The sequence below is a fragment of the Paralichthys olivaceus genome, chromosome 16 (genome assembly GCF_024713975.1).
Source record: "Paralichthys olivaceus isolate ysfri-2021 chromosome 16, ASM2471397v2, whole genome shotgun sequence".
NCBI lineage: Eukaryota > Metazoa > Chordata > Actinopteri > Pleuronectiformes > Paralichthyidae > Paralichthys > Paralichthys olivaceus.
The window spans coordinates 1628112-1654667 of NC_091108.1; the positions used below are offsets into that span (position 1 = coordinate 1628112).

General features: G+C 43.3%; 2 protein-coding genes across 5 annotated transcripts in view; one reads left to right on the plus strand and one right to left on the minus strand.

Annotated features, from left to right (window-relative positions):
* Positions 1-964: 964 nt before the first annotated feature.
* vipr2 (vasoactive intestinal peptide receptor 2) lies at positions 965-16360 on the minus strand. The gene is made up of 13 exons (XM_069511579.1): positions 16178-16360; positions 9982-10087; positions 8596-8709; positions 8142-8233; positions 6280-6377; positions 5631-5763; positions 4669-4819; positions 4006-4066; positions 3247-3316; positions 2733-2824; positions 2264-2393; positions 1519-1560; positions 965-1289 (listed from the first exon to the last, which is right to left on the minus strand). Exons 1-13 carry the CDS (start codon positions 16226-16228, stop codon positions 1116-1118), a joined length of 1314 nt encoding a protein of 437 aa, XP_069367680.1. The 5' UTR covers positions 16229-16360; the 3' UTR covers positions 965-1115.
* A 2887-nt stretch (positions 16361-19247) lies between these two features.
* Positions 19248-26556, plus strand: part of LOC109643270 (extended synaptotagmin-2-like) — a 29962-nt gene continuing 22653 nt past the window's right edge. For all 4 annotated transcript variants that reach the window (XM_069511542.1, XM_069511543.1, XM_069511544.1 and 1 more), the window contains exons 1-2: positions 19248-19419; positions 20596-20983. In XM_069511542.1, the coding sequence (XP_069367643.1) occupies positions 20603-20983 (381 nt within the window). In that variant the 5' untranslated portion in view covers positions 19248-19419; positions 20596-20602. The remainder of the gene's footprint in view (positions 19420-20595; positions 20984-26556) is intronic.

The window sequence follows — 26556 nt, forward strand, 5'->3', positions numbered from 1 at the left end:
AACAGAATCTCAAGTTTCAGTTTCTCAGAACGTCTCCGCGTGCGGTTTCAAGATTCTATGTTTTAGCGGCTCTAAAAGTCCGGAGTAGTTTTGAGTTCTGATGCGTTTTAAAGGTCCAGTGTGAAAGATTCAGGTGAAGCTAAATTATATGAATTGTAGTTTTCTTTACCCCAGAAAAGACCCTTTATATTTAAATATATTTAAATACTTTATATTTAAATATATTTGGGGGGGGGGGGGGGTGTTCAGCTGCAACATGACACTTCACCACTAGATGTCACTAAATATTCTACACACTGAACCTTTAAACGAGAACATAGTTGTGTTGTAGAAATTTACCACTGGGTCTTTCCTCCAAATTAAACAGCTTTAAAAACTGTTTTCTGATTCTCTGCCTCAGTGGCTGACGTTGGGTTCAGCGTGAGAATGGTGAGAATCAGATGAAAGCCATGGTCACCGCACACTGTCGGCAGGAAATGGAAAACAAACGAGTTTAACTCCTCTGCCTGCATTTCCTGAGAGACGACTCGTGCTGTTGTTTCACCGGGACTCGTCTCACATATGACGTTACGTCGGAATAGATTTCTCCCAGGTCAGTTGTGCTGACTGGTTTACGCACAGTGTTGCGAACTTTCCGTGAAATCGTAGTTTCACTTCCAACACACTGCTTCTATGGCCTTATCTTTACCATTTACCCTGTTCATTTAACAGCTGTGTAAATATGTGTATGTCTATAGATGATACAGTGAAAACCAGAGGACGGTAAGGGACATGTTTCCATCCTAAAGCCCAAAGGATGGAAACATCCCTGAAGAGAATAATGGCACCATTTCTCGTACACACATATACATTTATATTTTATAAATATTTAATTCATACGTGTAACATATACAAGTTAAAATGTATACATGTACCTCACTCGTGTGCACGGCTCCAGGAAGAGCAGGTTAAATGTGAAGTTGGCTTCAAATGTCTCGACTCTCAACGCGGCTTAAAAACACTGCGGCTCTCGCACTTGCACGCCCCGACCGGTCAGAGGGTCCTTAGGTCCAGTCACGGCGCCTCCGTGACGCCTCACCGAGGTTTGTAAAGCTGGAACCTGAACTCTCCAGTCCTCACAGCACTGAGGTCTCTGACTGCAGGATGGACTGGGTTCGGGAGTTGCGGTGCAGCTGCATCATGTGCTCTGAACCGTTCCTGGAGGCGAAGGCGCTGCTGAAGTGGCGACCTCTGCTCGGACGACAGTTCAGACACACGCTCCTCCACTTCCTCTTCAGCTCGCCTTGAACCTGCCAGAGCAAGTGAGTAGAGCAATGGAATCATCTGAACATATTTAAACGTTAGGAACAGAAGAAGAAATAAACAAATTAAAATGGCAAGGAAATGAAAATCTAGTGTAAGAAAAGAGTAATTATTTGATTTATTAGAATTAGCTGAGCATGTTGCTAAATTAAGATAAAGTTAAAAAGACTTAACACCATATTCTGTGTAGTGTCGTTTCACATCATGAGCTCTTACCTCGCTGTTGAGGAAACAGTACAGGATGGCCACCACCAGACCCTGGGTGGAAAAACAACCGAGTAGAAATCTGTCAAAAGTAGAATTATCTGAGGAAACTTTAGTTTTATAACGATTTTTCACATTTTAAATATAGTGAGAAAAGAAAGACAATTAAATATGTGTTTTTTTAATTGTTCTTAATGTCACACATGATCAAATAATTATGAGTTACCTCAACTTATGTGAAATATAATATCACGTGATCATTAAAATTGAAGCTGTTCGTGTTTGAGTCCAACTGCTCAAAACTTTAATTCCCTAAAGACAAACTTGAAATTTCTTGTTGAAGAGGCCAGAGCATGAGAGGCCATCACGAACTTGACCCTTGACCTTTCACCACCCAAATCCAATCAGTAAATCAGTGAGTGAACATTTGTCCTGAATTTGAAAAGACTCTCGTTTTTTAAAATTAAATCTAGAATTTATAAAAGTAAAGAATAAAAGCAAAGTGTCCTGGAATGGAACTGTTTTCAGGAGCCAGTGTTTTTTGGGGCCTCTCTTGCTGCCAGTCGTTCTTACTCCACAATAATTCCAAGATAAATGGTTGCGTTGTTGTACAGAAATAAACACCCAGAATTCTTTGAAACGATTTTTCTTTTTGAAAAGACCTCGGCGTGATCAACCCCTGACACCAGCACTCTGATTTACCAACGATAACAACAAGCGGCGACAGCGTGGTTGAAAGGGACGACCAACAAAGCACCTGGAAGGATCCGAGGGCCAGGTCAAAGAATATTTTATAATCCTCTGCGATGGATTCACTCAGAGACACGAAGACCACGTAGTGGATCCCAAACAGAGGGATCAGCAGCAGAGTGGATTTGGCCAACCTCCTGAGACACAAACACAAGAGGAGCACATGTCAGTCGCAGCATTTAACTGATGTTTGTTTCAAAGCTTTAACACTTTGGTATGTAAAACAAATAAAAGCAAAGGATGAGCCAATTATGAGACTGTGATCATTTTCATGAAATACAGATTTTGGTCCAACTCCGTACACAGATCTGTATATACAGATATATATACATCTGTATATACATCTGTATATACATCTGTATATACAGATGACACGAGAGCACCTGACCACAAAGAACCTGTCTCAGGGTGCATGCTGGGGAAAAACTTGGTAGAGAGGGGATCTATTGTTCACATCCTCGCCTCGTGTGAGATACCTGTATTGTGATTGGTCGTTGCCGCCCACGTCAGGACACCTCAGCTTCTGAACCAAGATCCGAATGATGCTGATGAAGAGGATGAAGTTCACCTTGGGGACAGGAAGGAAAGAGCCAAGTCATCACAACAGCTGAGCCTCAGAAACACGGAACTGTGATTTTGGTTTTTACCACGTTGAACATTTTCCCACCCACGGAAATCACTGCGTGAGAAGTAAATCACTAAAGTCTGTTTCTTTTTTGTTTCCTTTAAAAAATCACTAACGTCACTAGTGGTCGATCTCTATCTGCCTGACGCACGAAGACAACGGCCTGTCGAGACCGCGTCCTTTCGAAGGAAGCGTCCTCTGAATTAGGACAAAGCATTTATTATACGTCTGTTTAAAATTCAGGACCAATTGTCGCGTTGAATCTGTTTTTACAGAAAACGCTTAAAGTTTCACTGTGTAGAATCTAGTGACATCTAGTGGTGAGCACCTGCCGACAAACAGAGAGTGAATGAACGTCAACCCACCGTAATGGAGAATCCTATTGGTCCGTTGATCACCCAGTTGGGTATAGGGTTGTCATTCCTCTCCCAGCATCTGGGGGCATCGTGAAAAACACTAATGTCAAATATCAGTAAACACAATATCTGGGTCAGGCTCCTCGACAAAAAAAGTTTTTCACGCAAATCAGATCTTATGTGTTTCTCGTATTAATTGACAGATGAAACTATATAATTTTATATAAAACTCTGGGTTTTCCACCAGAGCTGTATACTGTGTTTACATAAATACTATTTTTATATTGCAAATGTCAGGTTGAGTAGTTTCTTCATATACTTGAGTTGATTTACACAAAATGTGTTTCAGTGTTTACACAGTTACGCATTTGTACATATTCATGTCTGTAAACTTATTCTTTAAATATTTACACATTTACGTTCCTGCTGAAGTTCCGTTCTCGACACTGTGGAGCTGAGTCCTCGCTGCTTGTTATTGTCGTAGAGACGTTTGTAGAAAACCTCCGCGCAGATTGTTTAATAATGAGCCGCAGCTGGAGACGAAGAGATCCGAGGAACCAGACTCAACGTTCTCATGTCTGCTGACGGAACCTCATCAATACGATGTGATTTGTGGACTTAATGAAATTACAGATCTCTGTGTGTGTGGAAGTTTCTCATAATGAACGAGAAGATAAGAGATCATTAAGAAAACGACTTCAAACATCAGACAACACGTCGGAGGAGATTCCTCCTGAGTCACGTGGTCATGCAGGTGCCGGCACTCACCCGGTGTCTTCCAGATAAATCCTCGTCATCGTCCATGCAAAGACGAACACGGTGGGGATCCCTGCAAACAGCCACGGAGAAACCTCGTTTACATCTTTAGTTTTTATCTAAATCCACAAGGAGCTCATGTTTTTTATTAATTAATTAAAAGTTCTCCATGAAAGTTTGGGGAAGAGTGAATCGGATTCAGGACTTTTTTTTTTTTTTGTCTTTCGAGAGATCGCCACCTGGTGGTTGCGTTGCTGCCTGTGTGGAGCCGTATATCCGCTGCATGGACACTTGTGCTATCATCCAAAAAGTTTTTACTGTCCACGCAGACAGTCAGGCCGCATGGTTTCAGCTGCATTTGTGTGCAGAACTGCAAGTTGCAACAACACAGTTGTCTCTTTCATAACTTGTTTTTAATTCTTTAGTCCGTGAACCGATCACTCGCAATCTAAATGTGGCCCCATAAGTTTTTATTGTTTTACTTGTTCATAAGGTTCAATAAAAAGCTTTTATGCTTAATGTGTAAGTCAGAGTAAAAGAGAAGGATTTACTTTTAATAGTTTGATAAATACTCGTTCCACTTTCATCTCCAGTTATTCTGAAACTTCATTTGACATTTGAAAACAATGAGCCATAAATCCAGAAGAGCAAAATCAGCTGGAATGGATTAGCTACCCCAGCCGATGAACATGTAGACGATGAAGTGTCTGTTCTCGGAGAAGATGACGACGAGCAGAGTGTGGAGGTACAGACCCTCCACCAGCAGCCAGAAGAAGTTAGCCATGATGAAGTACTGGAACACAACCAGGCTGGCTTTACATCCCACCTGGAAAACAGAAATACACACGAGACGAGTAGAAAATACGACGAGGTTACGGACTCTAACCTGAGTCCTCAAATATTAAATGTCACAAAACCTTTAGCAGCTGCTTTATCAGTGACACAAAATGAACCTTTAGAACATTTTCATCACATCTCATTGTTTGTCTTCGCAGAGCGGAGAAGTTGGATCAGACGCCTTTAGAAATCTACCAGGCAATTATGCTAATGATCCTGATATGTGGGTACATGTTCCCATTCTTCCACGGGGGCAATCAACGAGTGGTAACACCGAGGATAAACAAATTGTGGATCACACAATTACAAGCAGTGAGTAGAAAGGTCAGAGCGCCACCACAGAGTATCTGCAATTACAGAGACGCTTCAGTTTCTGTCAGATACTTTTAGCTTCAATTCAAAATGTCTGCCTCTTACCTGTTAATGAGTATCATACAATAATAACTTTATTTATGTAGCTCGGTAAATAGCAGCCGCTGCAACGTGAATTCACAGAGACGACAGATTAAAAACAAGAAAAGAAAAACATTAAAAGACAAGAGGTCAATGAATACAATGTCATTTAAAATCTATATCGTACTAAATAGGGTTTTTCAGTCCCACTCGGTTAACGTCAGTAAACGGTTTGCTAGTTTTTATGATGCAGAGAATACTTCAACTATTTATGTTTGCAAAACTTAAATAGGAAAAATTGAGTGGCTCATTTCTGCAAAACCTCATTTTCTATTTCATAACATCGGTTTCCCCTCTGTGACAGTTTTGGGGACGCGACCACGTGGGGACAGCTGCGGCGACCTCACCAGTGAAGGCTGGTTGGAGCACTGCGAGGTTCGGTTGAAGATGATGTCGTCCTTGACCAGCACGGCCACGGCTCTCAGGATGAAGGAGAAGAAGAGGTTGAGGTGGATGTAGTTCCTGGTGCAGTGGAGCTTCCTGCACAGACGTTACAGGTACACAACATAACTCTGTCAGAACAACAACATCGTTTGAACAGCTCTCGGTTCAAACTGAATCTGCCTGTGTCGTACATATTTCCTGTGCTGCCGTGACGGGGACGTTATAGATTGTTGAGGTTGGTCAAGATTCGCATTTTAGAAAAGAGTTCAATATATTTCTGTTTTCTTTGCGAGGCTCCCTTCATCCGTTTTTTCACACCTGAGTAAAACCTGCGGAAGCTTTTTAAAACTAATCCCAACAGAAACAAATGAAGCGGATCCAATCAACATCATTTCAATTAACAGAATGAAGGGAGCCATGTGTTCCCAGGATACACACATATCAATGGACAAGTTATAATAAAGTTGTGAAATTAAAGCGTCTAATTGCTGCACTTAATTTAAAATCCAATTAAACCAACAGCATCATCACAACACTTGTGTTTCGTCAAAACATATATTTGCACACACAAAGTTTTATCTGGTGTAATAGCCGTGTGATGACCGGTCTCACCGGAACAGGTAGAGGATGGCGCTCCCGGTGGTGAGGGCGATCAAAGACAGACTGTGGCCCAGGGTGTAGAGCGTCTGCACGACCACGTAGAAGACGAGCTGCAGCGGGAGGAGGACGGTTACTGCTGTTTTCTAACGGTCCTCACTGCGTCACACCTCTGAAACTCACTGAGCCTTGAAGTTGTTCTGAAACAGTCACTTACTGAGCCTGCAGGTGAGATGAAGGTGCCGTACGGAGCATTTACAAAAATAACACTGGACAAAAAGCCACGACATTTTCATCGCCCGGCTCTTTTGACTTGGTTTCATTCATTTGATGAACATACTCTCGTGAAATGTGTTTGTGTTGTCATGTGGTGTCGTCTTTCTACTCGGACCTGCCGAGAGGCTGCAGACGTGAACTAGCTTTACGCTCGAATATAATATTAACAACCTTTTCTCATATTTGCTAAAACTGTCACAAATCTGGCTTCTCTGGTCACGTCCTCCAGGAGGAGGGGGAGAGGGGGAGAGAGAGAGAGAGAGAGAGAGAGGGGGGGAGAGAGAGAGAGAGAGAGAGAGAGAGAGAGAGAGGGGAGGCAGGACACCACAGTGGGTAATTCAGTGGTGCATGCATGAACCAGAACGAGCGAGTGAACATGGAGGAAGCTGCAGTTACACAGCAGCAAAGAGCGACGAGGTTTGTTTTAATCTGGTTTGAATAAAGTTAAAGTGAATTGACCTGCTTCCCTTCGTCAGGACATAAATTGCGTTCCTCAGCACAGATGTGATGCAACGAGGCGCCTGAGCTCTGAGTGAAGGTTTGCATCAGATTCAGCCTCATTAAACTGCGTGCGTTGGAGGATCAAGAGAAACGGTGTTTTTTTTGTGGAGAAAACTTTTAATTCTGGAACGAGGAGGAAGAACAGATGTGTGTGTGTGTGTGGGTGTGTGTGTGTGTGTGTGTGTGTGTGTGTGTGTGTGTGTGTGTGTGAGACATGCCTCGTCCCAGTTATCTTTCCTTTTTCATATTTTATTTCCTATAGAAATGTGCCTTTAGACATTTCATTGTGTTTCCTACTTTACTTCCTGTCTTTGTCCTCCAGTTGACTCATGTTGTGATGATTCTCAGAGCTTTGAATCATCCTCTCCGTCCTAGAAATAAAAGCAACTTTTTATTTCTTAGTCCTGCAAACAGGGAGATAGACCTGATCTGACGGACAGAAAATATCGTTCAGGACATTTTTGATCTCCACCCCTTGCCTGAATGTTCCCGGACAATCTCCGCCTGCTTCTTCTACATGAGAAATGCAAACTGCAGAAAATGTCCAGACACTATTTTCAGGACAAGTGAAGACAAAGAAAGGCAGAAAGAGAAGGACGGATAAAGAGGCAGAAATGGACTGAACGAGGAGCCAGACACCGAGCAGAGCAACAGGCAGTTAGTTTAACAAGCACAATGGGTGATTCAGAATATGACCAGTCGTGACCCGAACCGGAGCAGTGAAAGAGGAAGCAGCAATTATCATCTTCGCCGAGAACAAACAAGGTCGATCGTCCCCCTCACCAGCGACTCTTCTCCTGCTCCCTCACTGAAATGTCCCCAAAACAAACCAGCGACATCCAGTTTACATCATTTCCTTAAAAATACCTTCAGGTGTTGTGTTACGCTTGAATCTCGCACCACCGTGCCAATAAAGGAGCTCTATTCTATTCTTGATGTTTGTTTCGGGTTCAAACTGAAAACACAACACGACAACTGCTGTTTTACGCAAATTGGTCCAAGAGTGAAAATGTGAAAAAGCATCAGGGCTCAGGTGAAACGCAGCTCTGACCTTTACAGACCGAAAGAGCAAGAGGGCGACAGACGTGGCGTCACTGTACCTTGTCCTGGCTCGTGTCCGACTCACACACACTGCTGATGTTTGGGAAAACCTCCGACCATCCGGCAGACGAGCAGTTCCTGCTGATGTTACCTGACAGGAGAGAAGAGGAGACGCTCAGCGGATGATCTCCAACGAAACCATTTCTGTTGAACTTCTGCTTTGGTTCAAGGATTGAGATGATTTCATCAGCTGAGCAGGAATATCATTCTTATTCTTATCTGACACAATGACTGTCACTCACTAATCACAGTGCAGTCCACTGTACAGTTCACTCATCGTTACCCACAATGCATTGTGAAGAGCAGCGTACAACCGATGGACACTGACTGAGCAATATATACCATCATGCATTGCGCTGGTGGCGGGGTGACGAGAGGAGAGAGAGCAGCAGGGACAGCCCGACCTGTCGTACGAAGGAGTAATAATAGTAATAATAATAATAAAGGTTTTACCATTTTTGCCAAACAGAGTCTTGAGGACTCGAGGACAGGGGATGGTGACCGTCTCTCCGATCTCAGCTCGATCCCAACACGCGATGTTGTCCCACGTTCCTTTGCAACCCGCGACTGTGACGATGAAAAGAGCAGCTTCATGAGTAAATGTTTCTTAGTGAAACATAAAACGAAATCCAGAACAATTTAGCATCGGTCACATGATGAAACTAAGAGACAGAGGCTAACACATAAGCTCCTCGGTGGACGTGAATACGGTGAATAGGATAAATGACAACAAAATACTCTAATAATTAAAAGATTACTGCATGAGCAGCCCTGTGAGCAATTAGCTCAGCACGAGGAGCTGATGACAGCGGGACCAGAGACGAACTACATCCCTTTGAAAACAATTCCACTGCTCGTCATGGATTTCGGATTTTGCATTTGTGAACACCAGAACAATTTGCGTAAGGCGTGTGGAGGATTTAGACTTGATCAGAACAGAAGGAACCTCCGCCCACCCTCCAGAAACAGAGCAAACATATACTGCTGCCATAAATAGCTGCTCCAGCTCTGCAGCCTTAATGGGCACAAAAGTGCTGATGGCAAGCCGAGCAGTCAACAAGGCGTTTTAGCGACAGATGAATAGACACGTTGGTAAAATTGAGCCCAGAATCTCTGCAAAAGACAGTGAAGTAAGAAAATACTGCTATAAAAAGAAATCTATGAGTTTCAAATCAAAAAAGAGCAGAATCAGAGAAGCAAAACTTTCTATTTTATCTTCGAGGAAAAAGCAAAATGCAAACTGTGTCCTAATTTCAGGGGCCATGAAGACCACCTCTTTTGAGGACCCCAGCATTTGGGGTTCCTGTGTCGGAACGTGGGAACCAAAGCTTATTCTTGTCGAGTCTCTCCGACGACCGAAAACCTTTTCTTACGGAGAACAGATTAAGAAAAGTGAGTGTCGTTCTGAGAGAAGGTAATTAAAGGAGGAGAGAAAATTAAAGACGAGCTCGGAGAGAGACGAGCTGAGACGAAAAGGTTGTTTAAAAAAAAGGAGGATGAAAGTGCCGAGGTAAAGAAAGAGAGAAGTGAGAAGCAGTGAAGGAGAGGAAGTCACACAGAAGACAGGGAGGGCAAGAAAGGACAGGGATGGAATCTGAACTCATGGGTGCACGAGACACCCAGAGACACATGTGAGGCCGGACCTCCGACACAGCTGATGCACAGCAGCACACATCCGCAGGGGAATCTCCATCTTTTTACTAAACTCTGACTTCATGCAGTTAGTGAAACCTCTTCTTCAGTGAATTAAAGTTCTGAATACAGAGTCTTCACACCCTGCAACATAGACTGCTGAAGGAAGTGGCGGCTCAGTTTGACCCGTTGCTGAGTGATCGTGACCTTTTTGGCCGCCGCCGACCTCCTCCTCCCTCAGTCGCTTCACGCACTCCAGCTGGTCTCTCTCCACCTCCAGCATGAAGTTACAGGTTGGATGCCGGCTGTCGACCTGCAGGGGAAGAAGAGAATACAGGTCGCTGTTTGTGCCGAGTTCAAGATGACGAGAATATGAGACACTTTCCTCATCCGAGACCCGCCTCCTCATTAAGCCCAGTCTATCCTGATTGGCCAGTTGGACCACTGTGTCGTGATTTGTCAACTGCTTCTAACGCCTAAAACATCCAAACTCTAACCTTCAAAAGTTCGATTAAAGTATTTACACATACGTGACACATGTTTATTTTAAATTAATATCAAACATGACACGTGTCCAGATTCAGCCGCTCTCCCTCCGGCCGTTCACAACACACACGACAGTTGAGAAGCCGACGTGTGAGTCACAGGCAGATTTTTGTGGAATTACTTTGTGCGGTGAGACGTGAACGTGAGCCGAGTTACAAACCATGTGACTTTAAACCCGGAGCCAACACTCTGCATCCGGTTCATTTCGTTTTTTCTGGTTTTAACCTTCTGTTAAACGAACGAGACGACAGATCAGAAAACACTCACGTGAGTTCTGGTTTGACGTTTCATCAAACTGCAGCTGGGACAGTAGAGACACACACACACACACACACACACACACACACACATAAACACACACACATAAACACAAACACAATATTTCTGTGCAGTTTGGTACAAATCCAAATTAAAATCTAGATGATACCATTACTATTTATTTTGTTTTATTGTTATTATTCTGTCTGTATTTGTCAACTATTAATTCAACTTATTAATTGAATAGAACTTGAAAACATTTCGAATCTTGACTCGTCGGTCAAATCACTGTGTGTGTGTGTGTGTGTGTCTGTGTGTGGCCTCCAGTTTGTTTCTCATCCTCAGACGGTGTCAGGGCGGGTGTGGAAGGCAGCAAAGACCGTGAGTCAGATAAACGCCTGCGGCTCGTCACTGGAGAGGAAACCTTTAACAATTTAATCAGATTTAACCTCCAGCTAATTAGATTCACATTTCAGACGTCGAGGTGACGACGTCGGGGGGGAGCTTGGTTGTGGTTTCTGTGTGTCGCTGCTGAATGTTATAAATAAATGTGTCCTGCCTTAATTTGGTTAATAAACAATAATCTCCATCATGAAAGAGGAGCGATCGTTAATATTCATTAAGTCGTGGTTTATTGTGCAGCTTTGATTTAGGTTTAGATTCCGGAAGCTGAGTTTTGGGGTCTTGTTTACAAACGACGATAAGATGGAGTTTTTTAGCCTGAAGTGCGTTTACAGGGGATTTTATTTTCTTCCTTTCGTTCAAAGGAATTTCTGTTTCTAAACTCGCTTTGTGATTGATGACTAAACACCACGACGTCATGAGTCATACCCAGCATGCCCTGTATGTTTGTGACTAAAGAAACAAATCCTTGACATGTTGAGATAAGAGGCTTAGTGAACCGCGTCATGTGAAAGTGTGGTACCAGACGTTAGCGAATGCAGATCGGCCACAGCAAAGGTTTCGGACAGAAGAGTTTATCAGAGCTCATCAGAGCCGCTGTGTTTTCTGGGCAGCGAAGACGATTCACAGAGATGAGTCGCACAGATTCCTCACGCCTTGTTCACTTTAAATCTTCCCTCGCTGATGGTTTGAGATGAAAATCTGATTCTAACATGTGCTGCATGTATCTGCCATCTCAATCTTCGGTTTAGACCGGGCACGTTCAAGGTCCAGTGCCTTGCTCAAGGGCAGCCGCAGGGACGGTAGCAGCAGAGCGAGGGAAGACTGCTGCTCATTTACTTCTCCAGCTGGTCCTTTGGGTAACAAGGCTGCAGTTGCATCAAATCTCACTCATGTAGAAATTAAGTCTTGGTTTGTTAAAATGACTGTCGACCTCCGACTCCGGCTTCTCCATCTGCTTCAGAGTTTCACAGCGTCGCGTCCTCATCATGAGTCGGAGCAAAACAAACCCGCTGCACTTCCCTTCGCTGTGATAACACAGTCTGCATCCACACGTATTTGTTTTCTTTGGAAAACTCCAACAGTTGACTCCCACACCCGGAGTTTAGTATTCCTGTCCATATCCACACACCTGACAAAGCATGTCTGTCTGTCTGTCTGTCCGTCTGTCCATCCGTCCACCTGTCTGTCTGTCTGTCTGTCTGTCTGCAATGACATTTTGGTGTGGATCTGAATAATTTGGCAGATCAAGGGATTTGGTTTCACTCTCTCTGCAGTGTTTCCCACAGAATTCCTTCAATCTATCGTCACTCTCATGTGCAACAGATTCTGATTTTAAGACGAGACGTGTGCAGGACATTTGCAGGTTTCCTGAAACTGTGAGGCGGGTTCAGTTAATGTCACTGCACTGACTTTGTGTAACTGACCCTGACACGCATGCTCATTGATTACAGACACGTGCAGTGTCGATGTTAATTTATATTTCACATTTTAAAACAACTTGGTTGACCAAAGTGCTTCACAAGTACGAGGTAGAACAAGAGCGCGGTAACACACAACACATCTGAGTAAAAATAGAATGAGTAGAACAATTAAAAATAAAATATACAATATACAATAAAATCAGGTGGGATAAGAACTTGCTGAACTCAAGGAGAATGCTAGGGAGATGCTCGGGGCAGCATATATAGGGAGAATAGGACAGAGCCTAGAACGGATCCTTGAGGTACACCTCATGTAAGTGGGGCTATCCCAGAGGAGTAGTCGCCCTCTGCAGCGTAACGAGTATCCACGGTCTATAATGCAAGATATCATGTCCATAAATATGAAGTGGAAACCTGCACCCCAGCCCAAACCTGCATGCCGACAACCAGTGCCTGTGAAGCGCGTCCCAAAACCACATCAACGGTGTCACTCCGAGCATCGTGTTGCTCTGTCACGCCAAATACGACAAGACGAGTAAGAGATGGAAAGATTTCACCAGACAGGACAGGCTACTCCTCCAAACCAGGTTATTTTTTAGGTTCCATATATAGGTTGTCTAAGCAAAAACAAAAACCAGGAAGTCCAGTAAAGAGACTTCACACATGTCCACAGGACACAGGTCCTGACAGATGGAGTTTATACAGCGGGACGGACTTGAGAGAAGCTTTTGTTAGATTTTAGAGGAAAATCAACAGTTTAAGAGGGAGGACTGTTTAGTTGATCCTCTAATCCAGCGGGATTTACACTTCAAACATTCTATCTGCGGAATTAACCAAATTCACACCAGATTATAAGAAGAACAAGACGCCACCTGACAGAGCCGCTCATATTTTTAGTTGTTCGCTGGCTGCTCATAATGTTTCCTCTCATCGTGTTGATGTTCCTGCTCACGGCTCAACAGTGACGGTGAGGAAGCAGCTGCACACGAGGAGTCACGGCACGTAACATCATGTTAAATGTTAAACTACAATCCAGCCGCAGCGTCTCTGTGGCCTAATTATTAAAACACTGTTGATCTTACGTTCAAATTTTAAATCCAGGAAACCAATGGATTAGAAAAAAGATCACTTCAGATACAATTTCTCAACAAAGTAAAAGAACAACATTCGTTTTGTTCCTGTAATGCTTCACATCAAGCTGAATTACAAAGCTTTTATTTTGAAATGTTGTAGATTCGGTTCTGAGGATTGTGTCGCTTGCTTAACAGAAATAACTGACATGCAAGGTATGTAAAAAATAACAGCAGTTTAAACTTGTGTATATAAACTGCACACATGAACAGTAATACATCAGATTTAACATTGAAATAATAATAATAATACTTATGAACATTTGATTTTTGCTCCTGAGTAAAGGTTGTGGTTTCTGTTTATTCCTGATCTTCTATTAATGATAATAACATTATTGATAATTATTTATTCTGTATTGTTGCACAGCTCTATTTATGGGTGTTTTTACCCTCCCATAGTCTCTCTCTCTCTCTCTCTCTCTCTCTACTTATTACTATAATTATAATTAATATTATTTACCATCATTATTATGTCTGAAAATTACAGCAGCACCAGTTCATAGTGATAATGATAATGATAATGAATAATAAAAAAGTTTGCGCAGTAAAATGAACCTGATGTTCGACTGGTGGTCAGACGTGTTTACGATAAATCACGTAAAAACATGAAGCTGCGTGACCACGGCCGGAAAACACGTAAATATTCAAACTGATAAACGTGTCACATCACAGGTACATTTTACATCCATTCATGTGGTGGAGGCGACACACGGATCTAATTGATGGTGCCGGGGGAGGATGGCGGCGCCTGTTGGTGTTTCAGGCAAACAAATTGGATGAGTCACCTGCGACTCGACGTGGGCTCGCATGGCAGGAGAACAGAAACCTGCAGCTGCCGTCCCTCTCATATGGAAATGTCTTCATTTATCACTGCCCGCCTCTGATACAAGCTCCGGTAGTTTAATGCTGGGTGGAAAAGTCAGAAGTCTTTTCATCTTCAGTGGAAAGATCACATTTTCTTTTCCTGTGGGTTGAATTTGACGAACTTTGAAATGCTGGATTTCTGTTCAGCGCTGTGGCGGTTGAGATTAACGTGAAGCCCCACACAGTTTTACAGCTTTTAAAAACGGCTGCAATCAGTGATTATTTATATTGTTTGTCGTGAATCTAGCATATAGCCAGGTCTCTGTGAAAAGATAATGTTTGTTGCGATTCCTTGTGAAAATACTAGAAATACTGTTTTCCATTTGTATGCCTCCACCGACCAGTGCAGTTATTTATTTGTCCAGATTCACGAAAGATCAGTGCGAACTTTGACCACTGAAATCTAATCAGTTCATCTTTGAGTTAGAAAGTTACAACAGATCACAGGGTGAAGAAACTCCCCTCGAATCGGTCTTGAGATCAAAAACATGTGAGGTCACTGTGACCTTGACCTTTGCCCTGTGGCTACCCACATGAAATCAGTCAATCTGTGAGTCCAAGTGAATGTTTGTGCCAAGTGTTGAAAGATTCCCTCAATGCGCTGCAGAGATATCACGTCCATAAGGTAAAAAAAGAAAAAAGCTTCGTGAGACCATTGGTAGCTTGTCCTTTGACCTTTGGCTACCAAAATCGAATCTGTTTATCCTTCAAATGATTGTTTGTCCAAAATTTGATTCAAATTCAAGCTTTGGTCAGTCTTGGTTGCAGAAAGGCAGAAATTATAATCGTCGGTTTCTATCCATCCCTCTGAACTTTGAGCAAGTCAGGGAGGTTCTGATTACCAGGACAATAATAAATGGGCGAGGGAGAAGAGGGAAGCATGTGTGCTTGTGTCAAAAGGTGTTTGTGCACTTTGGTGGCGGCAGCGATCATCAGTCAGGTAATTAAACCACTTTTTTTTTGGGGCTAACGTGAACCTGGTGGCAGCTCCGTCTGCTTTTAGTCTCAGGGGCATTATGGGAAAAGAGACAGAGAGCACTTCCACTGTTTATCCTGTGAGGTGGATCAACACCGGAGCAAGTCAAGTGTGAGGGGCTGGAAGGAAAAAGCTGGAGGGCGACTCGACGAGAGCAAACAGACAGAGGGAGATTATTCCCAGTAAAAGAAAACAGAACAAGTTGAGCTGCCTCTCGTGTTCATTCTCAACAGTTCAGGGAGGTTTTCACATTTTCATTTCCCAGGGAATCTACAGGTGATTAAACAATTAGTTAATTGATGAGACACTTTTTGATTATTGGTCAATCAGCTGTTTGAAGTCATCGTTAGTCTATTATTATCACCATCACTGATCTATTTCACATGTGGGTTTTCTCATTTCGTCTCACTAACACTCCCACACTTTGAGATGTTGACAGAAACAAGACTGACGAAGAACAGCAAATACTCACATCAGAAGCACTAAAGAAAACTGGCTTCGCTGATCAATCGAAGATGGTAACGATTGATCAGATAAACTTTAAATCAAGAAGATAAAGAGAAGATTTAACTGTGAAAATATAACAGCAGTAAATCATCAGAACAATTATAGAATTAGCAGAAATACACAGAACGTGAAGCAGGATTGTCCCATATGTCAAAAATGACCAGAAAGGTCAATTAGTCAATTTTATAAAAGAGTTAGAATGAACTTATAATGAATGATAATAATGAATGAACTTATAATATACTTAGAATTAAAGTTCCTCCAGTGTGTCACCATGGAGATCAGAGGAGACTCACCAGGAGCAGACATGTTGAGAAACACAGTGAGACCAGGAGCAAACTTCTCATCTTCACACCGCTCAGGTCTGGAGTTCAGGTCTGGAGTTCAGGTCTGGAGCTCAGGTCTGGAGTTCAGGTCTGGAGTTCAGGTCTGGAGTTCAGGTCTGGAGCTCAGGTCTGGAGCTCAGGTCTGGAGCTCAGGTCTGGAGCTCAGGTCTGGAGTTCAGGTCTGGAGTTCAGGTCTGGAGCTCAGGTCTGGAGTTCAGGTCTGGAGCTCAGGTCTGGAGTTCAGGTCTGGAGCTCAGGTCTGGAGCTCAGGTCTGGAGCTCAGGTCTGGAGTTCAGGTCTGGAGCTCAGGTCTGGAGCTCAGGTCTGGAGCTCAGGTCTGGAGCTCAGGTCTGGAGCAGCCTGGACTTCACTTCACCTCCTCTGCTGACATTTGATTCTCTCCATCGTTTTTATTCCATTTACAGAAAAACAAAAAGCACCAGAGGGAAACCGAGACACAGACGGAGGATTCCTGCTGCGTCCACTGTTCGACTCCACTGAGCTGAATGTGATCACACATCATCATCATCTGCCTCCAGCTGACGTTCACTGTCACACACACACTTCCTGTCAGGACTTTCAAAATAAAACCTAAAAAAGGAATTACTTTAATACCATTAATACCACAATGGAGGTTTTGTTTTAACCCGTCTGTTTGTTTGTTTGTTCATTTATTCTGAGGATTGTTCATTAATTTGTGGGTGTGTTTGTCTTTTTGTTTGTTCATTCTGTCGTCTGTTCCAGGGTTCATTCTTTCTTTGGTTTGTTTGTTTGTTCGTTCACTTGTCTGATTATTACCTCAGAGCTCTGTGGACTGAGTCCAGCAGCAGCTTTTAATTACCACAGGTCACTTGTCACAGTTTCAGAAAGATCACCAAACAAACAGCTCCTTCCACACAGGGAGGTTCGGAACAAACGTCGCACTGGTCAACGTAAAATTGAGAATAACTTCATGTCAACATACACACACACACACACACACACACACACAGGCTGCAGGTTTTCAGTGAAATGTCACTGATGAAGCTTCTTGATGCAGAAACACACACTCACTCTGTGCACATGGTTTGTGTCTTGGGACAGGAGGAACTTATCTCATGCATAGAGAGGAAACACGCTCTGCCTCCACAGACGTGCACGGGACTGGACAGGTCTGCTATGATAAACCAAGTGGCAGATATTTACACAAAGCCAGAGGCCATCAGCTTCCCTGCTCTGGACTCAAATGTCAACACTGCATTAAAATGTGCAGACAGAAAAATGTAGTCGCTCTCCTGCCAACGGCTTCAAGTGCTTTATGGCTTGTGTATAAAACCCCAATTGAAACAGAGAACTGGTGTGAGGATACTGGAAACTAACATGCCCCCCCCCCCCCTCACCCACAGAAAGTCTTTCACTTTAATCCCGTCTTTGCAGGAAGAAAACCTGAGTAACACACGAAACACAAGAATTAAAGGTCCAGTGTATAAGATTTAGGTTAAATCGAACTATTGGCAGAAATTTTATGTAGAATAATCCTCATGATGTTTTCACTAGTTTGTTTCATCTAAATTATATGAATTGTAGATGTCACTAAATTCTACACACTGAACCTTTAAATGGTTAAAGGTAATGAAAGTAAAATTAAGTCAATTCATAATCTCTGAGCTAAAAAACATCCCACTTTGCGTCTTTCACCGTTTGATTCTGTCGTCCTCGGGGAAGTAAAGGGAATGAAACATCAGGAAATATAATTATTTTTCTTCATCACTGCAAATCCAAAAAACTACTACTCACTGTTCAGAACCATTTTTTTCTGACTTTAATTAAGCCAAAAATAACGGGGTGCTGTATTTCTGTTTGGTGTTAAACTACTTAATGAACATAGGTCTCTCTCTCTCTCTCTCTCTCTCTCTCTCTCTCTCTCTCTCTCTTTGTGTGTGTGTGTGTGTTGATAAAGAAATTCTACAGTTTATTATTGTGTAAAGAATGTGAGACCATACAGCCCAGTCACAATGAAATAAAACTCTGTATAGACTCTGTCACAGTTCAGGTTATAGATGAGGTTTGGGTTAGGTATGACTCTGTCACGGTTCAGGTTATAGATGAGGTTTGGGTTAGGTATGACTCTGTCACGGTTCAGGTTATAGATGAGGTTTGTGTTAGGTATGACTCTGTCACGGTTCAGGTTATAGATGAGGTTTGTGTTAGGTATGACTCTGTCACGGTTCAGGTTATAGATGAGGTTTGTGTTAGGTATGACTCTGTCACGGTTCAGGTTATAGATGAGGTTTGTGTTAGGTATGACAATGAATGGAAGTCAGTTCATGCTGCAGCTCACAGGCTCTGTCATGACATCTAGTGGGGAAATGACTGTGAAACAAAGTCTGCTCACTGCCCTGATGATTATTTTAAATTGAATCCAAACATGATTAAAAGATCTTTGTTGACGGACTATACGTTGTTAAATCAAGCACCACATAGGACGACGTGGTCAAAGGTCAAAGGTGAGTATCCTGATGGTATTTCTAAGGGGAGAGAGCACGTGGAGACCACTGAGCTGCTGTCGAATGAAAATCACAACTTCATCACAACTGTATTCTGGTTCAATTATTATTTGATTCTGGTAATATTATAACTTTATCTTTAAAAATTCCTTAATTCTTGTAAAAATACTTAATTCTCATAAAATTACGACATTACTCACCAATATTATGACTTTATCCTGGAAATATTATGACTTTATCCTGGAAATATTATGACTTTATTGTTGTAGTATTGTGATTTTGTTTGTAATATGATGACTTCATTCTTGTAAAATTATAACTCATAAATATTATGACTTTATTCTTTTAATATTCAGATTTTTTATGTAAAAATACTTTACTGTACTTATTAAATATGAGTTCTGTCATTTGGAATAAAAACAGTTTTAAGTTTTGTTCCGGGACAAAAAAGAACTTCTCCTCCAGTGAGACGGGGATGTTGGCCGCCGCCAGGTGGCGCTCGGGCTCTCTGTGGCCCCGGTGTTTTGAAGCTCCCTCCCCGCCGGAGCTGACCTGGTTCCCGGCGATGACAGTTTCCTGCGGCCCGGTGGAGCCGCTGGTGGCCGCGGCAGGATGTGCAGAAGGAGGGCGGGCTGTCACACTCTCGGCTCGGTATGTGAAGACTCGGCTGGCGGAGTGAATCTCTCTTAATTCTGCCGGAGGAGCGGATGTGGCAGGCGGACAGCGGTGAGTGTCGGAGCCGCTTGGGGCGGAGAAGTTGGTGTTTTGTCGCCGGAGTTTGGTTCCGGTGAAGCGGCCGAAGTCGAACCATCGATACGTGTCACTTTGGCAAGAACGTCACGCCAGGCTCTGTTGGAAAATCTGCCACTTCGACCTTGCGCCGCGTAAAGGGAATATTTCACGCCACGGAAGCCACGAACTAATGCATATTTCGGGTTCAACCGTCGATGGGTTTTAATTCGGCGTTTTTACAACCGCACCAAACATCACGCATTTCAGTAAAAACATCAACTTTAACAACCGTCCCGCACTTGTTGACAAGCGCCGTCGTGGTCGCCGGGGGTTGCGGGGCCAACGGCTGAGGCAGTTTTCAAAGTGAAAATGTTACCGTTAAAATTACGTGTAGCTGTTTTGGAAATGTGCCGAATTCAAGAGTGAAACGTCCAGATTAGTTCTGATCCATTCCTCCCACCACGCGCCGCTTCCTGTTTTCACGGGACTCAAGGTAACAAGAAGTGGAGGATTTTGCAACCGAGCTTTGTGTGAGGTCCTCTCCCCAGCTCAGCCTGCAGCCTGTGTGGATATAAAAAGTAAACACATCAACGTTAGCAGCTAATGTTCAGTTTGCCTTCCAGCTGCTGGTGTGAACTAACCCTGGATCAATGTGTTCAGAGATCACTGCTGGAATATCTGCTGTCTTCTGATAAACAGGATTAATGTGAAGATTTGCTGTGATTTCAAATGTCAATCAAGTTGTTTTTAATCAGGTTACTAATCACAGCAGAAAAAAACCAACCCTGGTTTATTCTGTTGGAGTCTTAACGACGGATAAACACAGATTTCTCAACAGCAGGAGTCAAAGTGAATGTTTCTGCTTCTTGTGCTGAAGCTCTCTTTGGTCATTCCTGATATTTTGAGTTCAAAACAACGCAAGGCCCCGTGACCTTGACCTCTCGACCGCCAAAATGTGATCAGCTCATCTTTGAGTCCACGTGAAAGTTTGTCCCAAATTAGACGACCTCCCCTCAAACCGAGTTAAAGACATCGCACAAAAATATAGACATAGTTTGTGAGGCCACGGTGACATGTGACCTTTGACCATTAGCTACCGAAACCAAGTGAGTTAATCCTTGAGTGCGAGTGAATGCTTGTGCGGAATGTCATCCTTGTCTGTCGTTCCAGAGAGGACATGAGTAACAGCATGGAGGGTTCGGCGGGACCAGGCGTCAGGGCGAACGGACCCGTGGCAGCGCCCAGCAGCCCGGTGAGCTCCACCATGGGGCCGCCTCGGTCTCCACAAGAGCTGGAAGACGAGCAGCAGTCGTCGCTGACGGACGTCACCCAGATGTGGATTAAGTTTGCCAAGACCTTTGCGCTCATCTTCCCCATCTACATCCTGGGATACTTTGAGTTCAGTTTCAGCTGGGTACTGATCGGACTGGCCGCGTTATTCTATTGGAGGAAGAACCACGGCAGTCAGGACTACAGGATAAACCGTGCCTTAGCCTTCCTGGAACACGAGGAGAAAGCAATAAAGCAAAGCGTGCCTACGACTGAGCTGCCACCGTGGGTGAGTCCACCCTCGTTATTACTTTCACACGCCGGTTGTCACAGTCGCTTTGTAATTTGACTCTGTTTAAAGCTCCGCCTTTCAAGCTTACATCAAATATGGGATGTCAACACAGACCGGTTGCCTGCCAGACGGACTGAGAGGGATAATTCAATTAGCTGCCATGTCTGCCCACTGACGATACAAATACTTTTTCCAGGGGAAACTCCAGACCAGCACTGGTCTTATTCCAGACTGCTGCATGAGTTAGCCGACAGTAGCAAAGGGTATGAGCCTTTCACAGACATATCAGCGTTTGTGTTTGCCGATATCGGCCAATGTCAAAAATGCAGGAAACGTGTGCATTTATGTTTCTTTTCTTAAAGCGACACAATGCCAGCTCAGCTATACTCAGGCTCCCCCTACAGGTGGGATGGGTAATTCACAGAGCCTATTTATTGACCAGCTGACGGAGAACCATTTTCTTTGGCGGCTCTGTCGTGATGTCCACACAGGGTTTGGTGAGCTTGTTGTCTCTTATTGTCAGCTGGTTCTGGTTGTTGGTGTGCCAGCGCAGTACTCCAGAGTTACATAGTTTAGTTCCAGGCCTCTAGGGGGCGCTGTGGCAATGCCAGGCATCCCAAGTGAGTGTACTGTCAAAATGATTTTCAAGCTTTAAGTATAAAAGCTGCCTTGTGCTGCTTTATTTCAGGCTCTACAGATTTTGTTTATTGGCTGATATATCAGCATCGGTGTTTACCTGCAGTGGGAACTTTAGCTTCACTGTCATACGTGTCTTAAGACTTCCCAGTTAGTCTCACGGGATTTTAAATTGGTGACTAACGCTCACTTTTTCATATGAGTCACGAACGAAGGAATGTTTGGAAGCTGCCAACAAACAGAGAAAATGAATAGCTGATGGAAGATGGCCAGCAATGTGGGACCCAGCAGTTTTCCCTTATGTCACAAAACATACTCAAACCAAACTTGGTTGCTTGTACATTAGGGTTTCGTGCCGTGAACAGCCTTTGACACATTCTACCCTGAGCTCGACTCTTTATCATGGTTTCGATCCCGTCCTCTGCCGGAGGGCGCAGCAGTCCTCGGTGAATAATTTACACATGGCCCTGGCGCTCCCAGGCCTCCATAGGCTGGCACTGTAAAGCAGCAGAGTCATCGAACCTGTTCTGATTTTCACTTTCTGTATTCACCCCGTTGTTGTGGCGTGGTTCTCCACGGTGTGGAGACGGAGAAGAAGGCAGACTGTCCACATACCTTCCACATACTGAAGCTGCCAGTCGACTCAATCAAACATCTGAGAATGAATCTGTTTCCCACAGAGGTTGTGTGATTGTCGACCGACACTTCTCGCGGTGGTCTGGGAGGCGTAGTGTGAGGAGAGGTTGTTAATCGATCGCAGGTGGCGCCATCTTTAATAACTGATCAAATGTGGCGGCCATTAACATACAGAGGCAGCGTGGCCCGTGCATTAATATTCTTATTAAAGAGAAGAATATTCCTAAAGCTTTTTTAGCAGCAGTGACGATCATTGCAGCATTTTCGATGGATTGATTGATTAAGGATTAGCTTAAGCTCAGTCAGTCATTTTGTATTCGTGTTGTTTGTGTTCCACTTTCAGACACAACACAAATCTTCATTTTTCTCCATTTCTAGTCTTGTGAGATTCACACAGAAACTCACTGCCTCTGTAATAAAAACGAAAGGCCTCTGTTCTGCAGTGACATTTTCATGTAATCGACGATGATGCAGGAAAAGTGGTGAGAGGATGGCAGGACGCCAGCCAGACACAGCCCCCACCCATCGCAGATCATCCCATCAACACATCCATTATCACACAGACCTTGAGAGAAGTGGTGCTCAGCAACAACTCAGCAAAAAGCAAAAAGAGACAGCAGCTGCCACGTTCGTCGTGACGGGAGTCGGTCGAGGCTTTTGTGTTGGATGTTTCACAGATGTTTTAATCCTCAGACAACGAGACTCGTGGCATTTGGATGTGACAGTGCTAATAGACAGCTCTTTGTCTGGCTGATTAAAGGGAAATTGAGAAATCGGTGAAAGGAAGTCAAAGGATTAATCTGTTCTTCTGATAATGAGCAACTCTGCCGAACAATCAGCAGTGAACTTTGACTCCTGGGAAATATTCAGATGCTGTCGGTGTGTCCCCCGTCCTTCATACGAGCCTCAAAACTCAACGACTGGAAGCTCACTGAAAGTCCCTGAGTTTATTCTGTTCTTTAACTAAATGTAAAACCACCACATCTAGTTTCTGGCTGACACGGCAGTGACTTTGAATATTTAGTCCAAACATTATTAAAATCAAGTTGTTTGAGCCAAAGGAAATAAGAAATCCCGTTGTCTTCACTGCTCTAAAAACAGTAGTTGCCAATGCCTGACCGAGCATCGTCAGCCGTCATGGAGACATTTGAGATGTTGGGACCATCATCGAAACATCTTAAAGACTTTTTGATTGATTCCTTGATTAAGGACCAATTTGTTTCTGAACTACTTTAGACATTCAGTTCATGACAGATTAAATGCCCCTCAAAGTCAGAAGGTACAATGAAAGGGATGGGAACTGATAAGATTCTTGTTGATACAACTGGTGGTTGGTTTTCAGCATCAGTGTGTTGAGTGGAGCTCTGACTGTGTCGTCCCACTCACCGAACCGAAACACAACTGAACGCTGGGTACTACCCAAGATATTTTTATAAAGTTTCCTGCTGAACATTGGAGATAAACTCTGGTTAATAACCTCTCAGTGTTTTGAACTGATCACAGTTCAGCTTCACTCCTCAACTGTCTGGAGCTGATGGAGACAGTTGAAGCTGTGACTCTCAGGAGATCGAACCCACTCACCGGAGGAAACCTTCTCCGTGTTCACAGTGTGATGTCTGAAGCTGCTTCGAGTAAACAAGTTAGACAAGTGTTTTCAGATTGAAGATTCACCGTTAGTGGCAGACACAGTGAAATGTCAATTGTGGTAAAAACCCTGTCAACGGGTAAAATCCCCAAATGAACCACACGTGCATTATACTCCTCACTGATTTCAGAGCCTGTGTTCTGTCTTGGCTCTCTCTGCAAATATGCCTGGAATGAGGCTTGACCGGCGGTGTGGGCAGCAGCTCATCGTTCACAGGCCAAGAATCCCAGCGGTAATGGTACAGTTGTATTTCTGAGGACAAACTGACACTGCACAACCCCCTCGCTGCTGCCAGACACAAACAAACCTGCACCAGTGAGTGAAGGCTTTCTCAGGAAAAAAGATTGTGTTGTTTGTCTCACTGCGTATTCAGAGGTGTATACTGAATTTAACGAGGAACTGTCTCCTCCGTGAGTCACGACAATAACCATGACAACTCTGTAGAATAAACAGGAGCGTGTATCTTCCAGCAAAGATACGTCTCAGATGTGTCACAGAGGTTTGAATCCTTTTTATTTATGTTCTTTTTTTTAAGCATTGTACAAGGTCAAACGTTTGTTTGTGGTTTATATTGACGTCATATGTTTGGTGTTATTACCAGACCACTTCTGCGTTTGTTGGGTCAGTGAGATGTAATGAAAACGAGGTGCTGCAGGATTCAGGCCACAGTATTTCATAGTAAAAGTTGCACAGAAAGCTCTACAGTGTTCTGCAGAGTTGGTTCCTTTTGTTTCAGGGTTAAGAGACGACGAGGCCTCTTTTTTTGGGGGAAATTTGCTTTTAATTTGTAAACTCGTGTTTTCCTGATTAATTCAGTCAGAGACGGGCAGAAACTCGTAAAATGTATAATTATTAATGGAGAAAGGAGAATGTCTGTAACCGCTGGCAGCCACCACTTTGTATAATGTGAGGAAAATATGTAATAAGTAGCCGATCGTGTGTTTTAAACTGACGCAGATGAACAGGAAGAGGGTGAAACAGTACAGACGTTGCAGTTGACGCAGTAATACGACAATGAAATATTTATCACATATTGTTCATGGATTGTCAACCTTCACTCAGGAGTAAGAATCTGTCTTTAAACCTGAATAAAATAATGTGACATTTATCATGACCTTCATCGATATCCACTCATATGAATATTTATTCATAGATGGAACAACAGGACTCCTCGACTCCTTCGTTAAAGCAGAGTGGAGCTAATCAGTCGTTCAATCGGCTTTGGATTGTGATTGATTTATCACATTTGATCTAATCAGGATACGTGACAGCGGAGCACACAACAACACAACAGACAAGTTGAAGGTCTTACTGTTATGCAAATCCATGACGTGCCACATGTACACGTTACACAGGGCTGCAGCAATACTCTGTTTATTTATTCCTGTGTGTGAGATTGTGTTTTAGATCATTCAACCAATCCTCCAGTGTAAACAACAGTGACAACTAGAGAAGAAACCTCTGCCAAGGACCAACTGTCCCCTGATGAAACCACTAGATCCTGATTTGATTTCCCCCAAACATGTCTGATTAAGACAGAGATTATTCTCTCTAGGAAATAGTTGAAAATGTTGCAGTGTTAAAAAACACCAACCTTTTCACCAATTTCCCAGTGAATAAGGTATCGATCTTGAAATTTGATGCAGATCTTGAACCTTGTTCTATGTTGGCTGAGGTACACGCTCTACCCAAGTGCCATTCTAGTTTCTCGATAAGTCGATAAGTTTAAAGTCAAGTCGTCATTGTTGTTTACTTTCAATGAAACTTCTTAAATCTTAATCAAACATTGGTAACTCCCAGTTGTGGTGTTGAGCATTTAACAGGTAAAATGAGAAATATTGACATATGCAGGATATGTGTACATATTTTTCTTCTCTTTCCTCGTCATCGTCTTTTTCTTTATCGTGAATTTGTTTCCTTCAGCTCTCTGTGTCTTTATATAAACTTTTAACTTCCTGCCGCGTCCACACCAGCTTTTGTTTCCTTAAGATATATACTTATCATATTGTATTTTATTTTTGTTAAATACTTTTTAATGTGCAAAACAAAGTCAGTCAGTGTTAAATGAGCAGTAGCGTCAAGTTATTATTTAGCAGAACTACTAAAGGGAGCAGTATAAGTTCTGGATTCTCTAATTGCTGGCATGTCTGGATCACTGCTGAATGGATTGTGTTGCTGTGTGAGTCGGTGGAGTGTGGTTGTGTAGTTGTGCTGGACAGTTGCTAGGTGTGGATGTGTGTAACTATGAATTTGAAGCAGGAAACGTTGAGTCAAGCTCAGTTCAACCTTTTCCCTCGGCAGCTGAACGTTCAAACAGTCGGACTCTGTCATCAGCCTCTCTCTGATAAAAAAGAGAGACGTGGAAAGTCATTACAACCGCAGCGTAACTGTGTCTCTGAGGTTCCCTCCTCCTCCTCTTCCTCCTCCTCTTCCTCGTCTCAGTGTACTTGTCTGACACGGCATGGGTGGGGCCTCCCTGTTCTTTTGAAGTGCCAAAGGGCAGGGCTCTGCAGCAGGGGAAACAATGTGGAGGAACAGAAAGGCCTTGTGCTGCTTTCACCTTCGCTCTGGAGCAGTTTCCTTGTGGCCCAGAGAAGCGTCCATTACCCTGTCCCACTGTCGTTTGAATATATTTGAATGGTAACGTCTCGTG

Coding starts and splice junctions, on each gene's coding strand:
- vipr2 (XM_069511579.1), bottom strand. CDS start 16,228: ATGAGAAGTTTGCTCCTGGTCTCACTGTGTTTCTCAACATGTCTGCTC. Junction 8,710..9,981: donor GGTCGGCGGCGGCCAAAAAG/GTCACGATCACT, acceptor TCATCGTCACAG/TCGCGGGTTGCAAAGGAACG. Junction 2,825..3,246: donor CAATAGGATTCTCCATTACG/GTGGGTTGACGT, acceptor CCTGTCCCCAAG/GTGAACTTCATCCTCTTCAT.